Source organism: Typopeltis vanoorti, chromosome 13 (assembly GCF_054136105.1).
Source record: "Typopeltis vanoorti isolate ZY-2024b chromosome 13, IOZ_Tvanoo_1.0, whole genome shotgun sequence".
NCBI classification, from domain to species: Eukaryota; Metazoa; Arthropoda; class Arachnida; order Uropygi; family Thelyphonidae; genus Typopeltis; species Typopeltis vanoorti.
The window spans coordinates 33,234,326-33,261,760 of record NC_143561.1 but is presented as its reverse complement, the minus strand read 5'-3'; the positions used below and the strand labels follow the sequence as shown (position 1 = coordinate 33,261,760).

Here is a 27,435-nt window from a genome sequence, read left to right as displayed (position 1 = left end):
GACCTACCTTAAAAAATATGGACCTTCCTAAATAGGGCTCACACCAACCATGATAGGCGCAGAACTTTCTTGTTTACTTGAGGGATATCTTGTGACTGTGGTGAGGATAACCCTATACAACATATCACATTGACTGTCCTCTCAGTTTCTACCAATGCTGTTGATTGGCTGTCAAACTTAGACATTCAATTTTAATTTTATGCTTATTTGTATATTTTATATGTATATATGACTATAGTGTCACTTCACACTATCGTATTCTTTTATACATGTTTTATTGTCCTGTACATCCTTTTTGCGTGTGTGTGTGTGTGGTGGCATATGCATGTATTCTTCTTAACTAAATAAATAAAATACTAAAACCTATTCCCTATAGGGAATAAAAGGCATTATCTGATTAGCTGATTTAATTTCGCATATACTACTTCTTAACTGAAAATTTCACACATTTAGCCATTTTCCAGGTCAAGACCACATGACCATTCGATAGCAGTGTACTCTGATGTTACTAAATCAAGCACTCCCAGAATTCTGTTTCCTTCTACGTGTCCTTTCAGTCTATACTCGTACTTGAAGTTCTCCATAATATTTACTTATCTTGCATTCACTGAGATTATTTGCCAATGCATCCTTAACTTCCTCTGCATCTCCTGTTGGTCTCTATCTTACGCCAGATAGTAGCCTCACTACCTTCTGCTTCTATGACCAGCTGCTGAACTTTTACTGTTTTTGGTAGTAATTCATCCACTATCATTAGTAATACTTCTTCTCTTTCTATCTTGTTCTCTTTATCCTCCCTGAAAATACTACCTTGATATGAAGGTCAAAACATTGGGTGATTATTTTGGTTTATAATAAAGTGAAGGTTTACTGTAGCACAGTAGTTGTTTCCAGAATTTTTTAATAATGAATGCTGATCACCGTGTAACTATGAAAAAAAAAAGCAAATTGTAGCTAGTTAATTTCTTCCTTTAATTCCTGTTTCTATTACTTCTGTTAATTTATTTATTGCTTCTTCAATGTAGAGATTAAAGATTATTGGCAAAAGAGAACACTTTTCTTACACCTTTACACATCCTTGCTGTTTGTTGTTTCTGTTTGGGCTTCTTGGTGTTTCTAAAGATTAAGTACGAGTCTACTATCTCTTCAATCTATCTTTATTATTTTAAGATTTGAAACATTTGGTTCCAGTCAAGACTATTGAAGGCTTTCTCCAGGTCAAGAAAAACTATCCAAGTATTTTTATTCTTCCCAATTTGCTATTATTGTTCTAAGTGCTAGGATTATATCTCTTGCCCCTTGTTGTTTCTCGAACCCAAATATTACTCATTGCCACTATGTTCTTCAGCCTTATTTGTTAATCTTTTTTGTATAACTTTTAGTAATATTTTCAAAGCATATGATATTAAACTTATTTCATTGTTCAAATGAATAAATCATTGTTCAGTGATTTTTATCTTCTCTGCATTATTTATTTTAGGATTGGGAATGACAAAGCATTGTGTAGAACCTTTGGGAATGATTCTGGTTTCATATATACCCCCCCCCTTATATATATATAAATTTCTCCCACACATGAAAGGCAGAAGAGCCTATAGCAAACAAATGTCATGTGGGCAGAGTAATCGGTTAACATTCTTCTTGAACTGTTGGGGATTGTAGTCCTTTGGAAATGCTTCATGAGGGAAGCTGTTTCACAGAATTGAGGTGAATGGAATGAAAGATGATTGGGAGTAGCAGGCTTGGTGAATATGCAGTTGGACTGTAAAGGGATGTTGAGCAGCTGTTGCTCAAGTTCCTCTATATCTGGCAGAAATCAGAGGCATATGGATGCTAGTTCTGCTGAACAGTGGCCATGGAAATATCTGTAGAAGACACTATGCAGAAGCTGATTGATGGGAACATGGCTGAACCAAGTCTGTAAAAAAAAAAAAAAAGTATCATTAATCAACTGGACTGCCCTTTTCTGAAAAAGCATCAAGAATTTTTAGGGACATCTTAGGTGCATATCCCAAACATGAGAATAGCATTCCAATGTTAGTTAGATTTGGGATTTATACAGCATAAGTAACTGTTTGGCAGAGAAGTACTTACTGTCTTGAGCAGAAAAAAAATGCCAAGTTTTTTGTAAGCTGATGATGCTATAAAAGTAGTGTGATTTGTGCTAGGAAAAGTTTGGAGTAAGAGTCAGTCTGAGATGAGAAATTTGATTTTAACTGTTGAGCTGAGTTATCAAAAGTAAGTAGGGGAGATCTGAGGTTGTTTTTTTTTTATGAGATGGATGCTTTCACTTGAATCAAGGATACTGTGGATATTAGTGTTCGGTGCCCTTATTACAAATGGTCAGATATTTGATTTGAGTACTGCAAATTTTGTCATATAATCAGGAAGTGGTGATGACAGAACTGTGAGGGACACTGGCATTGACAAGAAGGTCTGAAGAGAGAACAACATCCACCATTATACACATACAGATCAATCTGAGAGAAAACTGGCAATCCATATACACAAGTCAGAATTCAGTCTAAATGAGGATAACTTGTTAAGAAGTCCTTGATGTCAGACTCTATATCAAAGCCTTGGAGATGTCAAGTGCAACAGCATAGGTTTCTCCAAACCTTTCCATGGAATGGGTCCAGAGATGCATGATGTAGTCCAAGAGATCTCCTGTGGGTCTAGACTGGCAAAATTCATATTGGTGGTCACTACAATGAGTCCACCTACAGTGCACAATGATAGAAGGATATTAGTAGGAACATATAACTGCAGATCTCTACGGGATGATGATAGATTTGAAGAACTGATAAAGGAATTGGACCATATAAAATGGGACGTTGTGGGACTTTCAGAGATAAGAAGGAAAGAAAAAACTCTCATGCGATTAAAAGATGGACATCTACTCTACCACTGTTAATGTGACAGAAACTCAACTGGTGGTGTAGAATTCCTGATAAATAAAACAATCAAGGACAATGTCCTGTTTGTTAATAAAATAGCATCACGAATAGCTGAACTAAGTCTCTTCATAAATAAAAGATACCAACTGAAAATTATACAGATATATGCTTCAACTACAGACCATCCAGATGAAGAGATAGAAGATTCTATGAAACATTAGAATCCACATTAAATAATTCTGAAGAATTCTACATAATTATAATGGGTGACTTTAATGCCAAGATTGGAAGCAGAGATGACTATCTGAACTCCATCGGTAAATTTGGATTTGGACAGAGGAATGAAAGAGGAGAAAGATTTGTTGAATTCTCAGAAGAAAATAACCTCTTTAATATGAACAGCTTTTTCAAGAAGAAAATCAACCGAAAATGGATTTGGAGAAGCCCAAATAATACAATGAAATAGACTTCATCCTCTCCAACAGAAGATATATAATAAATAATACCGAAGTGCTTACTAGATTTAATACAGGAAGTGACCACAGACTAGTAAGGGCAAAAGTATGGATCAATAAAAAATGGGAACGGAATAAGCTCATAAGAAAAAAGTCCAATTTAGTGAATCTACAAAACCTCTGCCACAATAAAAGCTGTTATAGAGAATCACTCAAAAATGAACTAAAAAAGTTAAACACAGCTACTACCATCGATGATGCTAATGAAATCTTAACAAAATCTATCTTGAATTGTGCACTAGAAATAGGAGGTGTAAAAGGCACCAAGGAGAAGAAAAACTAAGACAGGAAACCTTAGATCTGATGAAGAAAAGAAGAGACATGAAAAGAGATTTAAATGACACCAATAAAATAAAATATGTGGAAATTTGTAAAACTATACATAAAAGGATGAAACATGAAATTAGGTCGTATAATACTAGGAAAATTAAAGAAACAATAGAAAACAATAGTAATATGAAGGTCCTAAGATGAACATTATCAGTTGGAACAAAGGAAATAGCTGCTGTAAGAGATAAAAATGGTGAACTTATGAAAAATAGAGATGCAATAATCAAAAGAATTCAGGAATTTTATACTGAACTCTATGAAGACAAAGACTGAGACATCCAAGAATCATCTATGGATAACTCGAGTGAGGAAGAACACAATGCCCCTGAGATCTTACGAGGTGGAGTGGAAATGGCACTGTGGGAAATGAAGAATGGAAAGGCCCCAGGAGAAGATGGAATTATGGTAGACTTTTTAAAACTGGGAGGAAGCCCTTTCATCAAACAGCTGACTAAACTCTTTAATAAATGCCTAAAACAGAGAAAAATTCCAAAAAATTGGAACGATTCACTTCTAATATTAATTTTTAAAAGGGACAATAAGGAAAAAATTAAAAACTACAGTCCTATAAGCCTACTCCCTACCATATATAAAGTCTTCACAAAAATTATAAATAATAGAATAAAATCTAAACTAGAGGGAATGCAATCCTGTGAACAAGCTGGATTTAGAAAGAATTACAATACTTTGGACCATATTCACACATTGAGACAGCTCATTGAAAAATCAACTGAATACAATAAACCCTTATGTCTGGCCTATATAGACTACGAAAAAGTTTGATTCAATTAAAACATCTGCAACACTAAAAGCACTTGAAACCCAGGGAACTGAAAAACCATATATTGAAACACTAAAACATATTTATAATAATGCAACTTCTGTAATTAAATTACAGTGGTATCTCGCTAATCTGAATTAATAAAAATCATGCTCGTTCGGATTAACGAAAAATTCGGATTAGCGAATTTTCGCCCAAGAGACAACAATAACTAGCGTTTAAGACAAAATAATCAGATTCTAATGGTACATCAATTTATTTCTGTAAATAAATGTAGTATCTGATAGAAAAAAAGCTACTATACTATAATGTAAAACTTAAAAAATAATACAGTACACAAGTTTATTTTAGTAAAAAATTTGGTTTGTTCCTGTATTGTTGAGGATTCTGATTTAATAAAACTGCAATAAAAAACTATCAGTACATAACTTAATTTGTGTAAAAAATATTACTTTCTTGTACACAACCCACAAAAAAAGTTTCACAAAATAACACAAAAATAGTTTTTTTTTTATTTCTTTGTAAAAATGTCACTGATTTTCTTTTGCTTCTTGGAAGCTAAACTTTTTTCGAATGCTTCTTCTCGGAGCTGCATTAGCAATAAAATTTTGTGGAATGGCGTATCATTCTGCTTAGCTCATTCTATACACATATTAAAACTGTCAACTGCCTCTTTATGTGTTACTTTTTTTCTATTCCGTAACATCTGTTTGTGAAATTTCAACATCTGGATTTATATTTTTAACCAAATTATGCACGTTTTGAATTTCCTCTTTTTGTGTATCACCATTTATCTTGGTAAATTCAAGAAGGCCACAGTTTTTTTTTCCATGACACTAGAATTGCTTCAGGTTCAACGGCTTTCCAGGCAAATGTGAACACACAATAAATCAAAATAGACCTACAGTACAACATGAAAAAATACTCTACTGTAATAATAATAAAATAAATAATAATAGTTAAAATAATTATTAAATAAAAATAATAGTACACAATATAATAATACGTAATTCTCGTGGAAAGGCTTAGACGTTGGTTATGCATTTTTTACTAAATAATTTAAGGAAATTACAACGTAAACTAGAATATACATTAAAACTAGGACTACATTCGGTTTCACCAATACAGCCACTCTGGTCTTGCTGACCATGTGCTTGGATACCTGCCATAGAATACGGTGGAAGAAAGCCACGATAATACACCGTAGTAAATACAAATACGAAAGGCTTTACATGGAATCAGCTTCAGCCCTAAGAAACAATCCAAACCTCAACAAATTTGGCTGCATGAGACTGCCTCAAATTAGGGAAACGTACATCAGAAGACCTTCAGCCCAGTCGCCCAAGAATACCAACATTGCCTGCTAGGAGGCACCATCAGGACTTTAGGAGAAATAGTAGTCCTCACTTACTGTTTGTTGTGCCTGTGTGCACGTGTCTTGTTCTTAAGTTCCTTGAAAATGGCAACGTGACGTTGCCAAAATCTTGAAGTATATTAAAATTTATTTTAACGTATATCCTAGTTTACGTTGTAATTTCCTTAAATTATTTCGTAAAAAATGCATAACCAATGTCTAAGCCTTTCCACGAGAATTATAATAATCCACGGAGATGATATCGCACACGTAAAGCATGCCATTACGGTAAAATGAAGTTAAAGCTATCAAGACAACTGAATTGCCTCGCCTTCCTAAAACGCTGCCGGGATAATCAGGTAATTCCTAACTGTACCAAATTCAAGCACCGTTTCTCTTCACAAAAGGCTCTTCGTATTTATAATCGTGCCAGCCAAGCTTTGCTCAAGGAACAAATTGCTACGACTCACCGTTTCCTGAATGATGCTAACTTAGCTATCCAGGCACTCGAAGATGACCTTTCAAGCACCTTAAGCCCGAAATTTGGTCTATTTTATACAACATCTTGTGCACTGCAGCAGAGAAAGAATTTTAAAAAGTACGAGATTGACACATCAAAAAATTTGAAAATTTAAAAAAGAACTCGATCTTGAAACCACAACTTCCTACCAAAACTGTAGTCAATCTTTCGTCATTTAGTGTGAAACCTGAAGCACTCGATGCCCTCACGCATGGCCACAACTTCTCCATTGCGCCCAGAAGAATACCTGCTGAAGATATTATGATACAAATTGAACGCGGGATATGACACCTTCCAAGCCACGTCACCAACGATATTAGACTGGATGTGACTTGTGTTCTGACCAAAGCTAAACCACCAAAAGCCAACATGCCCAGTAGGAAATTAAATCTCTACTAGAATTAAAGAACAACAAGAAAATAATAATCACCAAAGCTGATAAAGGGAATGCCACAGTATTGCTTAACCAAAAGGATTACACAGGTAAGCTGAAAGCTATATTGTTAGATCGGGCTACTTACCTTCCTATCGAGTACAATCCCACCAACTCGCAAATTAGAAAACTCCACAGGCTCCTTAAGAAGGTCACTTCTTGGCCTGTGGAAGTCACCAACAAACTTAAACCTTATAACTCCATACCCCCAAGTATTTATGGACTCCCAAACATACATAAGGAAAACGTGCCATTACGTCGCATAGTGGATGGCATTGATTCCCCTGCATACAAACTAGCTAAACATTTGGCCAAAGCTCTCACACTATACTGGCAACACACCTTCACACACAAAAAACTCAGCCCACTTCAAAGCCAGCATAGAAAACCTTACACTCAAACACACTGACATAATGGTCAGTTTTGATGTCTCCTCCTTATTCACAAATGTCCCACTCAAAGAATCCTTAGAGCTAATCCAAGCTAAATTTCCTCCCGATATCACAGTCCTATTTCAGTTCACAATGAACTCAGGCTATTTTGTTTGGCAAGGAAAATTCTACAATCAAATAGAGGGGACAGCCATGAGTTCTCCACTCTCCCCACCGTTGGCCAACTTTTATATGGAGACTTTTAAAGAGAAAGCCTTAAACTCTGTCCCACAAAATCAACCATTTGGCTTCGCTATGTTGACGATGTGTTCGCTATTTGGCCACATGGCTCCGATGCACTCCTCTCCTTTCTAACACACTTAAACAACCAAAACCCTAGAATCAAATTCACCCTGGAAGAGGGAAAAAAAAAACTTCCTTACTTTCTTAGACACACTAGTCACCCGCCAGCCTGATTTAACCTGGGTTTTCTCAGTCTATAGAAAACCCACCCATACAGGCAGATACATTCACCAACAATCCCACCACCCTCCTCACAACAATATGGCGTCATTAAGACACTACACAACAGGGCTAAACTTATCTGTTCAAATGACAATGCCCTAACCATAGAACTAAACCACATTCTCAACACTTTCTCAGCCAATGGCTACCCCCCCAAAAAATATTGAAACCAGTAAACCACAACTCCCCCCCCCCACAACAAGGATTACTCTAAATCCATCACCATACTCTATATCTGAGGCACCTCGGAAAAAATTGCAAAAATCCTAAAAAAACATGACTTAACTTCTTGTTACAGACCATATAAAAAATTGGCATCCCTTATCTGCTCTGCTAGAGATTAACCTCCCCCCCCCCCAGACCTACCTGGTGTATACCAGGTGCCTTGCAGCTGTAAGCTGCCCTACTTTGGCCAAACAGGCAGGACAGCAAATATCAGAATTTCAGAACACAAGGACTACATCCGGTTTCACCAATATAGCCACTCTGGTCTTGCTGACCATGTGCTGGATACCTGCCATAGAATATGGTGGAAGAAAGCTATGATAATACACCATAGTAAATACAAATATGAAAGGCTTTTCATGGAATCAGCTTCAACTCTAAGAAACAATCCAAACCTCAACAAATTTGGCTGCATCAGACCGCCTCAAATTTGGGAAACCTACATCAGAAGACCTTTATCCCAATCACCCAAGAATACCAACATTGCCTGCTAGGAGGCACCATCAGGACTTTAGGAGAAATAATAGCTTCCTGCTTCTTCTTCATTTACTGTTTGTTGTGCCTGCATGCACGTGTCTTGTTCTTAAGTTCCTTGAAAATGGCAACATGACATTGCCAAAATATTGAAGTATATTAAAATTTATTTTAATGTATATACTAGTTTACGTTGTAATTTCCTTAAATTATTTAGTAAAAAATAATAATACGTAATAAAACTTTTTTTCTTTCAAACCGCAGTTCGGATTACTGGAGGGTTCGGACTAAAGAGGTTCAGATTAGCGAGATACCACTGTATATAAAAACAGTGAAAAGTTCCCAATACAAAAAGGCATCTGGCGAGGCGACACCATATCTCCCAAATTATTTACAGCTGCACTAGAGGAAGTGTTTAGAAGCCTTGATTGGGAACCAAAAGGAATAATCATAAATGGAGAAAGGCTGCATCATCTGAAATTTGCAGATGATAATGTCCTAATAGCAGATAATCTTGAAAATCTGGAAGAAAGGCTAAATCAGCTAAATGAAGCCTCCAAAGTAATTGGATTAAAAATAAATAGAGAAAAAACAAAAATAACGATGAATAAATACATAAATCATAGAACTGTCAAAATTGAAAACCATGAAATAGAACAAGTTACTTCATATGTATATTTGGCTAATTGTTATCCTTTGAAGATTGCCAAAGAAAAGAGATTGAACGAAGAATTCACCTTGCATGGATGGCTTATGGGAAAATGATAGACATATTTAGAAGTGACATCCTTATGAATCTAAGAAGGAAAGCTTTTGACCAGTGCATACTTCCTGTCCTAACATACGGAGGAGAAACATGGACTTTAACAGAAACCCTAAACAGAAAGCTGAGAACAACACATCACATTTAGAAAAGTCTGCTAAAAATAACATTAAGAGATAAGAACACAAATACCTGGATAAGATCTCAAACAGGTGTTATGGATATTGTAAAATACATTAAACAGCTAAGTGGAGATGGGCTGGCCATATTGCCAGATGCAGTGACGGGAGATGGACTAGAAAAACAACAGTGGAGACCAATGGATGGAGCAAGACAAAGAGGAAGACCAAAAAGAAGGTGGAGGGATGAACTGGAACAAATTGCAGGAGTGAGGTGGATGGGAGAGGCAGAAAACTGAGTGGTCTGGAAAATCATGGGGGGGGGGACCTTCTTCCAGCAGTGGACAGAACCAAAAGATTGAAGAAGAAGAATTAGATAGAAGTTCTCAAGACATTGAAGAACTTGACTATTGATAACCTTCTCCATTACTTTAAAGAAAACTGATATGAGAGCAATAGGTCGATAGCTTGATGGTAAACATTTATCTCCTTTCGAGGGGGGGGGGGACTGGTTGTATATGAGCTTTCTTCCATGCTGTAAGGTGGATGCCAGCTGAGTGCAGTTTAGTGAATAGATGATAAAGAACAGGTGTTAGTTGAGGAGCACATCTCTTGAGCACAATGAGAGAGATTTCCATTAGAACCAGCTGCTTTTGTGCTATCCAAGTCATTCACAATTCTTCTGATGTCTTCCGGTGGAAAGTTACAGGAGACGAGATAATGTGATCTATGCAAAGGAGGAGATAATTTGCCATGGTCATCTGTGGAGGAGTTGGAAGAAAAGAAGAGATCTGTATTAATAAGCCAAGATATCAGCCTTATCTTTAGTTGATGTTACAATTCAACAATTTTGTCGAGATAGAGAAGGTATCACAGATGGACAAAAGTTGTGCCCAACAACTTTAGCTAAGGACCAGAGGATGTGACGACCAGTGCACAGGCAGTGAATTTTCTACATTTACCATTGTTGAATTTAGACTTTTCCTTTTAATAGTGGTTTTACAAGTGTTGTGGGCAACTCTATAGGCTGAGAAAGAAGCTATTCCAAATAAAATTCACTACTGCAAACTTATTCACTGTAACAAACTATTCCTGTCCATAGGAGTTTGTTATAGTAAGAATTGACTGTAGTTTTTACTGCACTTATGTTTTCTTATTAAGTCTGAAGCATAATCTTCTTGAAAAGCTTGTTGTAATGATTATTAGAATTTTTGAAATATTCTATTCCTAGGATATTGATTGGAAACAACTAACAGAACCTGGTGTAAAATTATTTTCTTTACCTTTTGATGTGGTGTTAACTAACAACATAGCCCTTCATTATTTTACAGGTAAGTATTTTTCATTTAAATAAATTTCAATTACAGTAAATTGAGAAGTTTTCCCAGTTAGATAATTATTAAATGACTTTTTGTATTAAAAAATGAAAATTGCATCATTATTCTTATTTTGATGAAAAGAAATTGTTTATATGGCAACTTTTATATACTCACATTGCCCTGTTGAAGGGGGGCACTGCTGTGTAGGTTTGAGTCCTACTGTAGACATGAGCATTTTTAAGTGATATATATCCTCACCATCCTACTTATTGGAGAACTGAACTGCTTGTAAAAAGTTTCATATTTGGTCTGCAGAAATTCTTCAGTTATCTAATCCATAGCTCACTATACTAACATAATCAATTTTTTGATATGTACCCTCAAAGTATGTACAGGATGCTGTGTGACAATACTACAATAAAGTTTACATTATCACTAATCTCCTGTCACCAGTTTTAAATATTATCAGAACTTATATTGGTGTCTTTTAGGGCACTTCTGACCTGCATCACCCCATCTAGATCTTTGTCTTCCTCTGGATCTTTTTCCTGCCATCTTGCCATGAAACACCTCTTTGACTAAGTGACCTTACCACTTTAGACTAACTCTGCTGACACATTTTTGAATGATAAGTGTCATTTTTAATATGATTTTGCCATTAATGCCATTTGTTCACTCCTAATTTTTTTAGAACTCTCATATCTTTTTTCTCCAGTCTTGGAACACCTGCTTTATTTCTAAACTAATTCTCAGATCCATAAATATCAATAAATTGGTGTTTATCATTAGGAAATCAACCTTCTGACCAGGCCTTCTTTGAGCATCTCGCCAAATATGTACTCCTAATTTAATTCCTCTTGAATATTTTCTACTATTGTTCTGTCACTTATTTCATTTACCAGTGTTTAAAAGCAGTTAGTCTAAACATCTAGAATATCCTTAATTTTCATGCTATTTTGATCACGTATGAATTGTTTTACAATTCATATCTGATCAAAATGCTCTTGCTCTGTTTTTAAGCTTTTCCAATAGCCATCAGAACACTTTGCTACATCCATTATCTTCTATTCTTATCAAAAGTTTTTCCATGACTTTCTTTAGTTTTTTTTTTACACATTACTTCACTTTCTTACTTTCTGTGTTCTCTCAGAGCACATACTGATTTTCTTGCTAGAATTTTTCAGTGTGCTTTCTTATTTTCCATTATTCTTATTTAATTTCTTTAGTCCATCACATCGTTTTTTTTTTAATCCTTGCAGACAGTCTTGCCATATTTCTCTAGTTGAATCAGTACATTTTTTTTTCTTCACTGTTTTTGTGAGTGAGACTCCAAGGTCTTCAAAGTTTTGTTTTTTCCTTGCCAAACAAAAATTTGTCATGGAAAATTCTATAAACAAATTGAGGGTAAAACCACGGGCTCCCCTCTCCCCCTGGCAAATTTTTTCATGGAGACATTTGAAAATAATGCCCTAAATTCCTCCTCCCTCCCTAAACCCACTATTTGGCTACACTATGTGGATAATGTGTTTGCAATTTGGCCACATGGCCAGGATACCCTACACACTTTCCTATCTCATTTGAACAACCAACATCAAAGGATTCAATTCACAACAGAAATAGAAAGTAACAACCGTTCTGCCCTTCCTAAACACCCTAGTTACAAGATAACCAAATGGATTCCTGCCCTTCACAGTCTACAAATAATCGACATGCACAGGTAGATACATCCATCAACAGTTGCATCACCCCCCCCCCATCCCAATAATTTGGCACTATAAAAACCATAGTCCACTGGACAAAATTAATTTGCCCAGATAACATTCTATTCAACACAACTCACCCACATAAAAAAACGCTTTTTTGGCCAATGGCTACACCTCCCACCAAATAGAATTTTAACACCATGTACCCACACTTCCCCTTCTCTTCCCCCTTCCAAACAGATTACAGTAAATCCATCACTATCCTCTATATCCATGGCATCTCAGAAAAGGTGGCCAAGATATTTAAAAAAGCACAATCTTGTGAACACTTATAAACCACACAGAAAGCTAGCAGCCCTTATCCACTCCCCCAAGACCATCTGCAACCTTTCTTATTATGGACAAACAAGGTTGGACAGCCAACATCTGTATATCATAACACCAAGATTACATCCAATTTCACCACTATGGTTGGTCTGGATTAGCAGATCATGCTGTGGATACTCGCCGCAGGATCTGTTGGGGAAAAAGCCACCTTACTCCACCGAAGCAAATTTAAGTTGGAGAGGCTTTTCCTCAAATCTGCTGCAGCTCTTACCAACTATCCCATCTGGACCAGGAGCCTTAATAGGAACAAGATTAATGAGAGTATATATATATATATTTTTATGTCCTTTTAACAAAAGTTCAGATGATGCATGCAGTGGACAGTTTTGAAAGCACAGGAGGTGATTTGCTTTGATCATCCAGACAAGAATTGGAGGGGGGGGGGGAAACTTATATCAACTTTTTGCCTCATTCTTGGGTGATCACTATAATGCCATCAGGATGCAAGAGAGGTGGAACAGAGGAGAGCAGAAGTTATGCCCAACAGCTTTAGCAAGGAACCAAGGCCTTCTGCCAGTTGAGCAGGAGACAAAAATATTGCATTTCATTCTTATGAAGTCTGTACTTTTGTTTAAGGAAATAATTAGCAATGTAGACTTGATAATGACTAAAAATATTTAATTATTACTTGCTATATTTTGCCGAAGTTAATTTGGCATCTTCAGGGATTAATACACTTTTATTAAACATATGCAAAGGCACACTTTAGTAACAAAGATGAAAACAGGAGAGATACAGGAAGACCTAAAGTCCTATAATTACACCTCCTATTGGCTTTAACTATAGAATAACACGTATGCCACAATAAATAACTTTTTTATTATGTAAATATTTCATCTTATGTATCATAAGACATCATCTGAAACAATAGGAAAGAATTCAAAAAGCTAAAAACAGTGGTACATATGCTTTAATTAGAATCCCTCTATGTATACAGTTGCATGTTCATGGATTAAAAGCTACTAGGCTGAAATTAAAATATAGCAGATAAAGTATTGAATACAATTGAGGATGCAATTTCCCACTGTTTTGGAATAGTGAGACAGTCATTTCAATTAACATTAGGTCTATGAAGTAATAAGGCTTCAGCAATTTCTTTATATAACCGTTCATGTTTATATGTGGATCTGTGTAGTAACTTGGCATTTTGCAATTATAATCGAATATGCTAACCTGTGGTTAGCATATTCGATTCCATCAGATGTGGTCTTGATGTTCAGAGATACGTTTATTATTATTATTACGTGACACCACCAGGTAGTCCAAAGACTCATTGAGGGAGGGCACCTACTCTACAGCTCTCTGTCTCTACCACTCAATTCACCAACTACAATGAACCGCAACTAGCATCATCTAACCAACGCCATCTACCTTCCACCTCCACCACTAGTAGTTTCACAGTCAATCACAAACATCATGCCCACGGTGGGATTCAAACCCGCAGCCTTTTGGCTAAAGAGTAGATACACTAACCACTCAGTCAACCAGGCTGGCTAAAATACGATGTTATTTTCCCATTATATTTATCCAGTTTCTATTGGTATTTTTTTATAATTATTATGTGACACCTCCAGGGAGTCCAAAGACTCATTAAAGGAGGGCACTCACTGCGTCCACCAACTACAACGAACCACAACTACACCAACACCATCTACCACCCATCACCACCACCACTAGTAGTTTCACAGTCAATCACAAAGCCCATGGTGGGATTCAAACCTGCAGCCTTTTGGCTGGAGAGCGGATATGCTTACTTAGCCAACTAGGCCGGCTTTATTTATAGATCTTCCTGTTTGTCCATAGTAAGACAAGTTACACAAACAAGTTACAAGTTGGCATATGCCAGGTAGCATCATTGGTAAGGAGTTTGTCTTTTGGAGAAGGTAGCAAGTTATGAATTTGGTTAATGGGTTTGTATACATAGAGGGATTCTAATTTAGGCATGTGCACTACTGTTTTTTTTGCTCTTTGAGTTCATCCCTGTTGTTGTTCATTAGTTGTACTGATAATATCTTATGATGCATAAGACGAAAAATTTATGTAGCAAACATTCTAAACATTATTTCTCTTCCTCTCACCTCATATCAACTTGCAGAAGGCCTTTTGGTCTCTTGGGCATAATTTCTGCCTTCCCTGTTCCCACCTCTCTTGCATCCTAATGGCATTATGGTAATCACCCAAGGATAAGGCAGACTCCTTGGCATCAGTTTTTTTTTGTTTCTTCCAATTCTTGCCTGGATGACCAAAGCAATCACCTCCTGTGCTTTCACAAACTACCCATTGCATGCCCCTCTAAACTTTTGCCAAAAGGACATAAAATTAAAAAAAAAAAAATTGATTAATCTTGATCCTAATAAGGCTCCTGGTCCAGATGGTATTCCTCCAGTTGTGCTCCAGAATTGACACCCACCCTGTATCGCCTATATGAACTATCATATGCTACTGGCATCTACCCAACAGCATTGAAGCAAGCCTATACCCACAAAGGGAGACAAAAGTCAGACATCTATCAACCTATTGCTCTTACCTCAGTACTTACAAAAGTTATGGAGAAGGTTATCAACAACCAGCTTCTTCATTACTTGGGGACTCAACAGTTAATTAACGATCACTAGATTCTACAATTCTTGTTCTGCAGATGACCTCCTAGCTAATGTCACTCACCTTTGGATGCAGGCCATAAAAAGATTTGGAGAGATTCACGTTATCATTCTTGATATTTCTAAGGCATTTGATTATGTCTCACACCAAGTCCTCCTGAACAAATTGCTATCTTATGCCCTCCCTGCTACACTCTGTGATTGCATTGCCAGCTTCCTCACTGGTCATTCATTGTGTGTCATGATATATGGCTTCCTCTCATCAGATTTTACATTGCTGCATCATTAACTGGAGTTCCCAGGGTTCTGTGCTTTCACCCATGCTCTTCCTCCTTTACATCAATGACTGCCTTTCTCTGACTTCAAATCCTATTCACAGCTTCGCCAATGACAGTACTTTTCATCCCTCTTCCTCATTCAATAAAACTTGCAGTACCATAATGTTACTCTCATAATCAATGACTTGAACACTGACTTCCTCAATATTCTCAAATGAGATGAAGACAACTTAGTAAATTTCATTGCCAAAAAAAAAACAAAAAAACTCAAGCCTGCCTTATAACCAACAAGAAAAATCCTACCTCATCCCCTCTCATTTTTGATAATGATATTCCAGTTTTCTTTCAAGATCAACTTTCTCTTCATTAATTGACTGTCACATCCAATTTGTCCTGGCACAAACATATTAGTTACATAGCCTCCTTAGCTTCTAGAAAGCTTGATGTTCTTTTCTGTTCTGAACATTACTTCTCTTCCTCTCAACTCTTAATACTTTATAAGTCTCAGATCTGACTAACTTTGAAGCACTGTTCCCACATCTAGGGGTATGACACCAAAGACTTCTCTAAAAATTCTTGATGATATTCAGAAGAGGACAATCTGCTTAATAGATGACCCTTCCCTCACAGACCTCCCCCTTCATTCACTTTATCATGGGTGCTATATTTCAGCACTGTCCCTTTCCTATAGGCACTTTCATGGTCATTGCTCCCCCGAATTGGATGCTATCATTTCTCCACTTTCTTCTAACCATGTAAGAACTAGAAAAAATTAGTATAGTCCAACAGAAGTATATGGTTAAGGCAGAAGAATTAGAGAACTAGTGAGGAAGAATTTGATGGATCATTTTGGAATGAGAAAAATTTCTACAAAGTGCAGATTTTGAATGAAGATCAGAACAGCAGTAGCAGTTTTATTTTCTTCCAATCTTTCTTCACAGTTAGCTATTTATTGATAGTTTTACTGTTATTACTAGTGATGAAACTTAGTGCTTTCAGTAAAACATCATTAATTGTAATTGTTCACTCGAATTCATTAAACAAAGACAAATAATAGGCCATCGTTGTTAATTAGAAGTGCTAGCAAGATTATGTGAAATTCTTCGTAACAAGTGACTAAACAATTACCCACACATGTGATGCAACTGCTGTTCCTTAAACTGAAGAATGTCTTGTAAAGGTGCAGGTTTTCTGACATCCATCATATGGCGATAGTAATAAAAAAAACATTCCAGAAGATGAGTTCCAGAAATGTTTTGAACAATCGCAGCATTATCTAAGTGCATAGCTGCACAAGTTACTTGAAAGGTGATAGCAGCCACTAGTCTCCAGATAAGCAAATATAGTTTTTATATGTTCCAGGAATTTGTCACACCTTTTACATAAATGATATTGAGAAGGACTTGATAGGAGGCATTCATTTGTTTACTGGTGTGAAAATACACAAAGCAGGCAGGAATGCTATTGATGTACAGCACTTACAGAATGTTTCAAATAGGCTGAAACTGTGGGCAAATGATAATGGCTGTCGATTTAATGCTGATAAATATAAAGCTATGCACTTTGGCATGATGGGATTTCAAATTAGGATATTTGGAGAAACTAATGATGCTAGGGATCTTGGAGTTAAGATGGATAGGAAGTTGAAGTTCAAAGGTCATATAGCAGAAATTGCAAAGGCAACTAAGAAGATAATTGTAATGCTCAAATGAATATTAACATATGAGTATAAGGGAGTCATTTTGTCTCTTTACAATGCCTACTCTGTGCAGATTTGGTCTCCTGGGTTCTGAGAGGATAAAGGAGTTGTGGAAAGAATGGGAAAAAAAGAGTTACAAAGATGATATGTGGATTATGGAATTGATTGCAAACAGATTGAGAGTACGTCTGCAGTCCACTTGGACTGCAGACATCGGTAAAAAAGGAGAAAGATGAATAATATGACAGAGGTGTATAAACTTCTGAAAAGGTGTTATAGGCTATTAGTGAAAGTGGAAGAGGACAAGAGACATCTGTAGAAGTTAATCTCTGTGCTATTAAGGGGTGAGAGCTAGAGTTTTCACTCATAGAGCAGTGAGTTTGCGGAGTGTTCAAGTGGTGAGTGCATCTTGTGTGATTTAGAAGAGACAGTATAACAGCTGGTATAGGTGATGTTTGACCTCCCTAAAGGTCTCTTATAATAATAATAATAATAATAATGTTATCTGTATTGGATAAAGAACTCAGCTTAATATCTCCTATTTGAAATACCACATTCCTTAATGATGTGATTTCATATAGACCAGTGTTTCTCAACCTGTGGTCTGCGATGATGGGACAGGTGGTACGCAGGCAAACTTAAATTAATTAAATAAATATATTTTTAATTATCCAAACAAAAATTAAAATTGAATAAGTAAAAATTATTGAAATCAAATGGAGCCTTAAAAAAACCAAAAATAGCGTCAAAATGTTCAAAGGCAGAGGCAATAAAACTATATTGTTTTTCACTTCACCCCTCTTTTATTATTCATCATTCTGCCGCTAAATTTGTAGCTGCAGAATGAAGAATAATAAAAGAGGGGTAAAGTGAAAACAATATAGTTTTATTGCTTCCGCCTTCCCTTGCTGTTTTGTCAGATTTGAAGTGAACATGTGTTATCCACATTTCAACCAATTGCTTGTTGTGTATTGATTTTTATTATTAAAGGTTTCCTTCAACCACGACTCAGTATATCTTCAGAAGTGCTAAGTGATACTTGAACAAAGTGTGTCGTGAGTTAACCCCAGTATTTATATATTTATATATTTTTCGGAAACGTTTTTTTAATAATGGTTAGAACTAGGACTTTGAAAAGAAGAGCAAATGAAACAGATAATGCTAACGCTAATTCTAATACACGTGTTGTAAAGGCCAGTAAATCTGATACTATTAAAGTAGAAGAAACAAGCAGTTCAAAGAAAAAATACAGTAGGAAATATAACTGTTCATATTTGGAATTCAGGTTTACTTGGTGTGGAGATGAAAGTGAAACCTCAATGTATTTTGTGTTATGAGTGTTGTCGAATGAGTGCATGAAACCTGCGAAACTCCGATGACATTAGAAACTAAACATTGTGATGTGAAAAATAAGCCAATTGAATTTTTTCAGCGATGTTTAGGGACATTAAATCATGGGAAAGATATAATTTCAGCCATCTGTTCCATTAATAGCAAAGCACTGGAAGCATCCTATCTTTTAAGTTTGCGCATAGCGAAAACAGGGAAACCTCATTCTGTTAGGGAAAATTTATTACTTCCAGCTATAAAAAATGTGGTAAAAACTGTTTGGCAAAAAGTTACTAAAAGATGTTGATTTGATTCCTCTTTCAAGTGACACTGTCGGTCGCAGAATTAATGATATAGCAGGTGACATAGAATCTCAGTTAATCGAAAGAGTTAAGAAGAGCCCTTATTATGCATTACAAATAAACGAGACTAGTCATGTTACAAATGATGCGCAGTCGATATGCTACATAAGATATGCGCATGATAACAATATTCATGATGATATTCTGTTTTGTAGACCTTTGTCATCCTGAACAACTGGAGAAGAAATATTTCACACTCTCAATAATTACATAATAAATTTAGTTTAATCCTTTATACAAGTGTGAGCAAACAAAGTTTGCGCCTGAAGGTATCTTCAGGAGTGGGGTAAGGTAGTACAACACCGGGCAACTCGTTGCAAAGGTGGAGCAAGCTAACATCACTCCTATCTCGGTATCTCCCAAAATGCAAAACATATTTGCAGTATCTCCCAAAATGCAAAACAAAGTTATGTTTTGCATTTTGGGAGACAATGAGATAGGGGTGATGTTAGCTTGCTCCACCTTTGCAACGAGTTGCCCGGTGTTGCACTACCTTACCCCAGTCCTGAAGATACTTTCAGGCGCAAACTTTGTTTGCTCACACTTGGATAAAGGATTAAACTAAATTTATTATAGTCTAACCAAGTGAAAAATAAGCTTTCAATAATTACATAATACACAAAGGGATCCAGTGGGAAAAATGTATAGGCTTCTGTTCAGATGGAGCTCGCGCTCTTACAGGCAGGCATAGTGGGGTTGCTTCTAAGGTCAAAGAAGTAGCTCCGGATATGAATTGGGTCCATTGTTTCATACATAGGGAAGCATTAGCCTCCAAAGGAATGCTACCAGAATTTAAAACTGTGCTATACAACGCTGTCAAGCTAGTTAATTTTATTAAAGCTCGACCGTTAAATAACAGGTTATTTTCAGTAGTCTGCGATGAAATGGGCAGTGAATATACACAACTTTTGCTTCATTCTGAATTTGCTGGCTTTCCAGGGGCAAAATACTAACAAAGTTATTTCAATTAAGGCATGAAGTTTTATTGTGTGTAAATGAACGTAATTCTGATTTTGCATCACTCCTTGTTGACGAAGTTATCAACACTATCCTATCTTTCAGACATTTTTTTGAAATTAAATGAACTAAATCTCTCCCTTCAGGGAAATTTTTTAGCTGTTCTTGATGCCTACGACAAAATAAAGGCATTTGAGAAGAAACTGGTTTTATAAATTAATTATGTAAAAGACAGACAATTTGCACCTTTTCCAACATTGGAATCTGTTTTAGTGGAAAATAATATTTTTTTTCATTCTGAGTTTGTGGAAAGGGTTTGTGACCACCTCAAAAATCTGAAACAGAATTTTGAAACATATTTTACGACTGACTTTTATAAGAAATTTCTGTGGGTTCGCGATCCATTTCAGGCTTGCAGTCACAAGAACGACCTTTCGTTATCGAAAAAGGAACAGTTAATTGAGCTTTCAAGTGACAGTCAGCTTAAAATGCAATTCCATGATCTTGGTTTTGCTCGATTCTGGATCTCGTCTTCAGTGAGAAGGGAATTTCCGGAATTATCTGAAGAAGCATTGAAAATCGTCCTTCTGTTTTCTACAACCTATCTTTGTGAGAAAGGATTTTCATCACTCCTTCAAATAAAAACAAAATACAGAAATCGTTCTTAGTGTGTGTGTGTGTGTGTGCGCCGATCTTCTACTGAAGTTGACTAATATTGAGTCAGATATCCAGCAACTCTGCAAGGGCTGAGATGCTCAACCATCTCATTAAAAGTAAGTAGTAACATAATTGTGTCATCTTATTTATTTGTTTAATAAAAATTAAAACTTTGTTCAGTGATGATACACTTTTAATCGTTTACTTCCAATTTAATTAATTATGTTGCCATATCTTTCAAAACATGCTTTTAGATTTATTATGTTATAAATGGCACAGTTTTTCCGAAATGTTGGTAATTCCTACATAGGTTTAAAAAAAAAAAATACAAAAAGTCAAAACGACGTATAGGGAAATAAATTAAAAACACTATGTTTATTTTTGAAGTAAAACTTTAATTCCAACATTCTAAAATGTTATTTTTCTTGCTTTTCTGTTCACAAAATCATCGATCACATTGTCTATTTCATCATTCAGTTGCTGTTTTATAGACAGTAAAGCAAGATTTCATAAACGCCGAAAAGCGGTGCTGCCAGGGATGGATCCCCCCCCTCCCCCTAGCTACTCCTCTGTAACTTAGTGGTCTGCAGAATTGTTTTAGGCATTTTACTGGTCTTTGGGCTTAGAAAGGTTGAGAAACGCTGATATAGACCATCAGTTCCCAACTGGTGGTATGTATACCCCTGGGGGTACGTGCTGGACTGTTCATGGGGACACAAAAAATAATCAGTAATGGCAGAAAACAAGTAAACTATTTTACATTAAGATAGGCACTGAACAAAAGTGTCAGTATTTAAAAACAGCTATTTTAAAAATAAGGGGTACAATTTATAGAATTGGATTTAAAAGGCATACGCAAGTGGGAAAAGGTTGTGAACCACTGATATAGACATTGGAGATATCTAACATTGAACCATCTTCAGTTTTCATTGTTTATTTGCAACTTATGAGCTCTCTCTCTGTAAAACATTCTATTTACACAACACAAATTTTGTGTTGGTGTTTATCCATTATATCAAACTATCCACTGTAACAATTATTTTGATGTTCCAATTAGAACAGGTTACATGCTGAACTACAAAGCTGGAAATTATCACCAACTCAGAAGAATGCTATCTTTGGCCTAGTGGTATCAGCAATGCATGGGAATCTTTGAAAAAGTGCTTAAATGGGGCAGTATCTGAATAACAGGGTGGAAGTGAAATGGATGACCAGCCTTATTAAGCAAGATATCCATAATAAGAAGAAAATACTGTGGAAGTAATATTGAGTGAGAGGAGTTATGAAATATATAAAGTGAAGGCCAGAAAATTAATGAATATTGTGTGGAAAGGTAAATCAGAATTTGAAAATAAATTGACTATGCAGGCTAAAAGCAATCCAAATGAATTTTATCATTATGCTGCAAATAAAAAAAAGAATGAATATGGAAGAATAACTTTACTGATTGCTGATGGTACTGTAGCTTCATAAGCTAATGAGATTGCTCAATTAACGAGTGCTTACTTTGCTAAGATGTAGCATGGTGTGCACAGTACTACTACATTGGAAGAAGAGATAAAAGTGCATGAAAATGAGATTGAAAAGCTGTTGCTTAACCTGGATAAGAATTCAGTAATAGGGATAGATGAAATATCAGCATGTATGCTAAAGGAATGTTCAGCTAAATTGACTATTTTTTTTGTTATGTTTGTAAAATCAAGTCTCAACTCAGGAAAGATACCACAGGAATGGAAAAAATGTATAATAGTTCCATTGTACAAGGGTGATGCAAAACCCAATGTGTCTAACTACTGACCTATCAGTATCTAGTGAGGAGGGTGAAGATTTTAGAAAATTGATATGTTACATACATAAATGAATAGACATATTGCTCTGCAAGGAATGCATGGGTTTACTAAAGGGAAGTCATATTTTATAACAATGTTATGGCTGAGTTAGATAAAGGGAATAAATACACTGTGGTACTGTTGGATTTTACTAAGACATTTGATAGGACACCACATGAAAGACTGATGCATAAACTGGAGAATATAGGTTTGGAATATAAACTCTTGACTTGGATAAGTCGATGGGTGACAGACAGGTATTAAAAAGTGGTATACCGTGAGTGTGAATCTGCTAGTTTTAAGGTGTCCAGTGGTATACCCAGGATTCAGTCCTTGGATCATTGTTGTGCAATCTGTATATTAATAACAATGGAAAGGATCTGATAGGAGATGTTCAGCTGTTTGCTGGTGATGCAAAGATCAGGAAAATCAGAAATCAGAAACACTTACTGAAATATTTGAATAGGCTGGAAATTTGGGCAGATGAAAATGGTTATCGGTTCATTGTTAGTAAGTATAAAGTTATGTTCTTTGGTTGATTTTTTTATTATTATTATTTGACACCTCCAGGGAGTCCAAACACTCATCGAGGGAGGGCATCTGCTCTACAATTCTGTCTCCACCACTCAATCTACCAACTGACTGCAACAACACCAATGCCATCTATCGCCGACCACCACTAGTATTTCTACAGACAATCACAAACATCCATGCCATGGTGGGATTAGAGCCTGCAGCCTTTTTGGCTGGAGAGCAGATATGCTACGAGAAACTGGTGAGACTATGGATCTTGGCATTATGGTGGATAGGAATTTGAAGTTAACAGATCACATCACAGAAATTGCAAATACAACTAGAGGATAATTGCAATGTTGAAACGAACCTTGACATGTAAGGATAAGGAAATCATTTTGCCTCTTTACAAGGTCTTTATAAGACTACACCTGGACTACTGCTGTGTGCAGATTTCATCTCCTGGGTTCCAAGTGGATAAAGAAACTGTGGAAATGGTGTAAAGAAGAGTTACAAAGATTATATTAGACGTTGAGGTGAAGTTGAGTTTCTCCCATGTTCTCCTGATTTAACACCCTTGGACTTCTACCTATCGGGGAACTCTAAAGGATGTAGTGTATTCTAGAAAACCAACTACACTGGTGGCCCTTCAGAAAGAAATTGAAACGGCACATGCAGCATTCCCACCAAACACTTTGGCCAACATTGTCCAAGCAGTAGTTTGCCATGATAATAAGTGTCTGAATGCTAATGGTAACCACTTTGAGCACCTCGTGTAATTGTAAGTCAAAGGTAACTTGTATTCATCCCATGATGTCTATATAAATTTAGTATTACAATTTTTATGCAGGTTTTTCTTTTGTGGAAGTGTGTATACGTTTTTTTGATGGACTCTGTATATTACATAATAATACCCCTGTTGGCAGTTAGAGAGAGAAAACAGGTAATGTGCTCCAAAAATTGCTTTCACATTATGGTTTTCTAATTTCCTGCTTTGTTTTCGGAAACTAATTCAAGTGATAAGCAAGTGTTTCTTAAATGCTTAGTATGCTACTTGCATTGTATTTCTATGTAATGAATTGAATTTTGAAAAAATTGGCATCTTAGTCAGTTATATGACTAGGTATGGTGTTAAAGTACTTTAGTGGCATCTATTTCTGCAGATATTTCTTTAACTGATAATGTAAATGTATTAGAATATTTTTTTCTCCTATATTTTACAGATTTTATGACTAGCATAGGAGCTCAAAGTTATGTTTACTTTTATCATTCAATTGAGGTAAGTTGGTTTTATAAATTTATTGAACTTTTTGATTTTTTTTTCATTCAGAGGTTTGAATTTTAAATTTAATTTCATAAAAAAATTAGGTTTTATACAAATAAAATTCACATTAATGAAGACTTCACTCAAATAAAGTTAGGCTTTCAAAGTCCTGGTGCAGGAACTCACATATACAATGTATTTACTCAACTGTAAAATGGTATAAGTCCTTCGGAATCATATTATTCAACTTGATTTTATATTTGATTATTTTGATGAACTCATATGGATAGGATTATAATGCATTGAAAAAAAATGAGAAAAGATGTTATATTCAGGCAATAAAAATCAAGTAAAAGCAGGAGTAGCTATAGTATTCAAAACTAAATAAGATAATGAAAGTTTATTTTTCGCTTGGTTAGAGTATAATAAAATTAGTTTAATCCTTTTTCCAAGTGTGAGCAAACAAAGTTTGCGCCTGAAAGTATCTTCAGGACTGGGTAAGGTGGTACAACACCAGGGCAACTCATTGCAAAGGTGGAGCAAGCTACCAACACTCCTATCTCAGTATCTCCTATAATGCAAAACACATCTCCTTGCGGATATGTCTAGTGTTATGCATTAAGGGAAGGGCCACTACCCAGACTAGTTTCGACCTTTATTGAGGTCTCTTCAGTGGGAGCCAGGCCCAAGTGGAGATACCAGGTAGAAGCATTAGCAGGTCATCTCTACCTATAGGAGTTGCCAAATGGTGCGCCACCCTTTTTTAATAAATTACTCTGGATTTAGAAAAAGATGATGAAAGTTTATTTTTCACTTGGTTAGAGTATAATAAAATTAGTTTAATCCTTTTTCCAAGTGTGAGCAAACAAAGTTTGCACCTGAAAGTATCTTCAGGACTGGGGTAAGGTGGTACAACACTAGGGCAACTCATTGCAAAGGTGGAGCAAGCTACCAACACTCCTATCTCAGTATCTCCTATAATGCAAAACCTGGTGTTGTACCACCTTACCCCAGTCCTGAAGATACTTTCAGGTGCAAACTTTGTTTGCTCACACTTGGAAAAAGGATTAAACTAATTTTATTATACTCTAACCAAGTGAAAAATAAACTTTCATCATCTTTCTCTAAATCCAGAGTAATTTATTAAAAAAGGGTCGCACACCATTTGGCAACTCCTATAGGTAGAGATGACCTGCTAATGCTTCTGCCTGGTATCTCTCCACTTGGGCCTGGCTCCCACTGAAGAGACCTCAATAAAGGTCGAAACTAGTCTGGATAGTGGCCCTTCCCTTAATGTATAACATTAGACATATCCGCAAGGAGATGTGTTTTGCATTATAGGAGATACTGAGATAGGAGTGTTGGTAGCTTGCTCCACCTTTGCAACGAGTTGTTCTGGTGTTGTACCACCTTACCCCAGTCCTGAAGATACTTTCAGGCACAAACTTTGTTTGCTCACACTTGGAAAAAGGATTAAACTAATTTTATTATAAATAAGATAATGATCTTATTGAATGTCAGGCATTATCAAGTAGAGTGATGGACAAATATCAGAATGAAGAAATCACCAATGAGGCATTTATACCTATGGTCCCACAGAAAAGTTCTGTGAAGGAAGAAGTGGGGGAATTTTTCGAGGCATTAGACAAGACAGCTGGCAAAAAGAAAAAGGAAAAGATGTCCTTGTTGGAGATCTAAACAGCAGAGTAGGAAATGATTACCAAACATGTATGCTGGGAAAATTTGAAGAAAAGATACAGCAAATATTAATGGTAAGTAGATTTCTGTTCAGGACATGGACTAGTTATTACTAACATCATATTCCAGCATAAAGATGTGCACAAATTCACTTACAGAGAATAAGTGAGAAATAAAAGTCTCATTGACTATGTTATTGTTAATACTGATATCTTCACTCTGGTTTAGGACAGTACACATAAAATTTGAAATTGGAAGTGACCACTATTAAATTTTGAGTAGGATAAAATTGAATATCATATTGAAAAGAAAAGTATATCAGAAAGTTTTAAAATGGTTCAAAGTTGATCAACTTTCAGAGGTGAAGGTGAACTGCAGACCTAAATCCACAAATATTATCAAGAAAAGTTAAAGAATTTGAAAACAAGAAGCAAGCCTTTCACACACATCTTGAAGAAAACATTGGTTAATTCAGCCAGAATGGCATATGGTGAAGAAGTTCTTCACAGAGATATGGAGCATGTTGAAAGTTCCTGGTAAGTCAGCCAGCTTGTGCTTTGAAACAATTTAGATAAAAATGTAAGAAAGCAAAACACTAAAACTGGCTAAACAAAAGTCTTGAAGATTTTGGTACGAATATAGAAAATAAATATCAGGAAGGTGGCAGTATATTCTGGACGCTATGAAAAAAAGCTCAGAAATGGAGGAAAGGGTACTGTAAAAGGAATCGAAAATGACATGAAACCTGAAGTTAAATGTATTCTAGATGTCTGCAGTAATTAACTTTGAATGATTGCTAAGTGAAACATGCAGTGGCAGCATGGTGGTAGAAAACATCAAGATAGAAAATCCATTAAAAACCTAAAATGTAGAAAGATGTAGCTGGAGTGGATGATATTCAACCAGAAATGCTCAAATATGGAGGTATAAAAGTTTTGCAGTTGACTGTATTGTATGATTCCAAAGGCACAGTCAGAAGGTAAATTCCAGATTAGTGGAGTAGAAATGTCATAGTAGCCATCTCTTAAAAGGGAAATAAAATTGAATGTGAGAATTGCAGAGAAATTTTGCTATTGACTGTTTCTGATAAGCTTTTTGCAAGTATCCTTGAGAAAAAGCTAAGAAAAATTGTGGAGGGAAAGCTGGGAGAACAGTCTAGGTTTAGGACAAATAGAGGTTGTCAGAATCAGATTTTCACTATAAGACAAATAGTTTAAAAATCATGGAAATATAACAAGGATATGTATTTACGTTTTGTAGAGCTAGAAAAGCATAAGACAAGGTGCCAAGAGAAGAGTTGTTCAAAATGCTGCAGTGATGTGGTGTAAATGGAATATTATATCAAGCATAAATTAAAGATATCAAGAAATTATATACTTGGTTTAATCTTTTATCCAAGTGTAAGCAAACAAAGGTTGAACCTGAAGTATTTTCAGGACTGGGGCTACTCATATATAGAGGCTAATGACTTCACATCACTTGCCTTAGTATCCCATAATGCAAAGCACATATCCTTGCAGGTATGTATAGTGC

General features: G+C 35.9%; 1 protein-coding gene across 2 annotated transcripts in view; it reads left to right on the top strand.

Annotated features, from left to right (window-relative positions):
- Positions 1 to 27,435, top strand: part of LOC150100038 (sorting nexin-13-like) — a 480,335-nt gene that overhangs the window by 213,082 nt on the left and 239,818 nt on the right. For both annotated transcript variants that reach the window (XM_090402415.1, XM_090402416.1), the window contains exons 12-13: positions 10,539 to 10,638; positions 24,164 to 24,219. In XM_090402415.1, the coding sequence (XP_090258541.1) occupies positions 10,539 to 10,638; positions 24,164 to 24,219 (156 nt within the window). The remainder of the gene's footprint in view (positions 1 to 10,538; positions 10,639 to 24,163; positions 24,220 to 27,435) is intronic.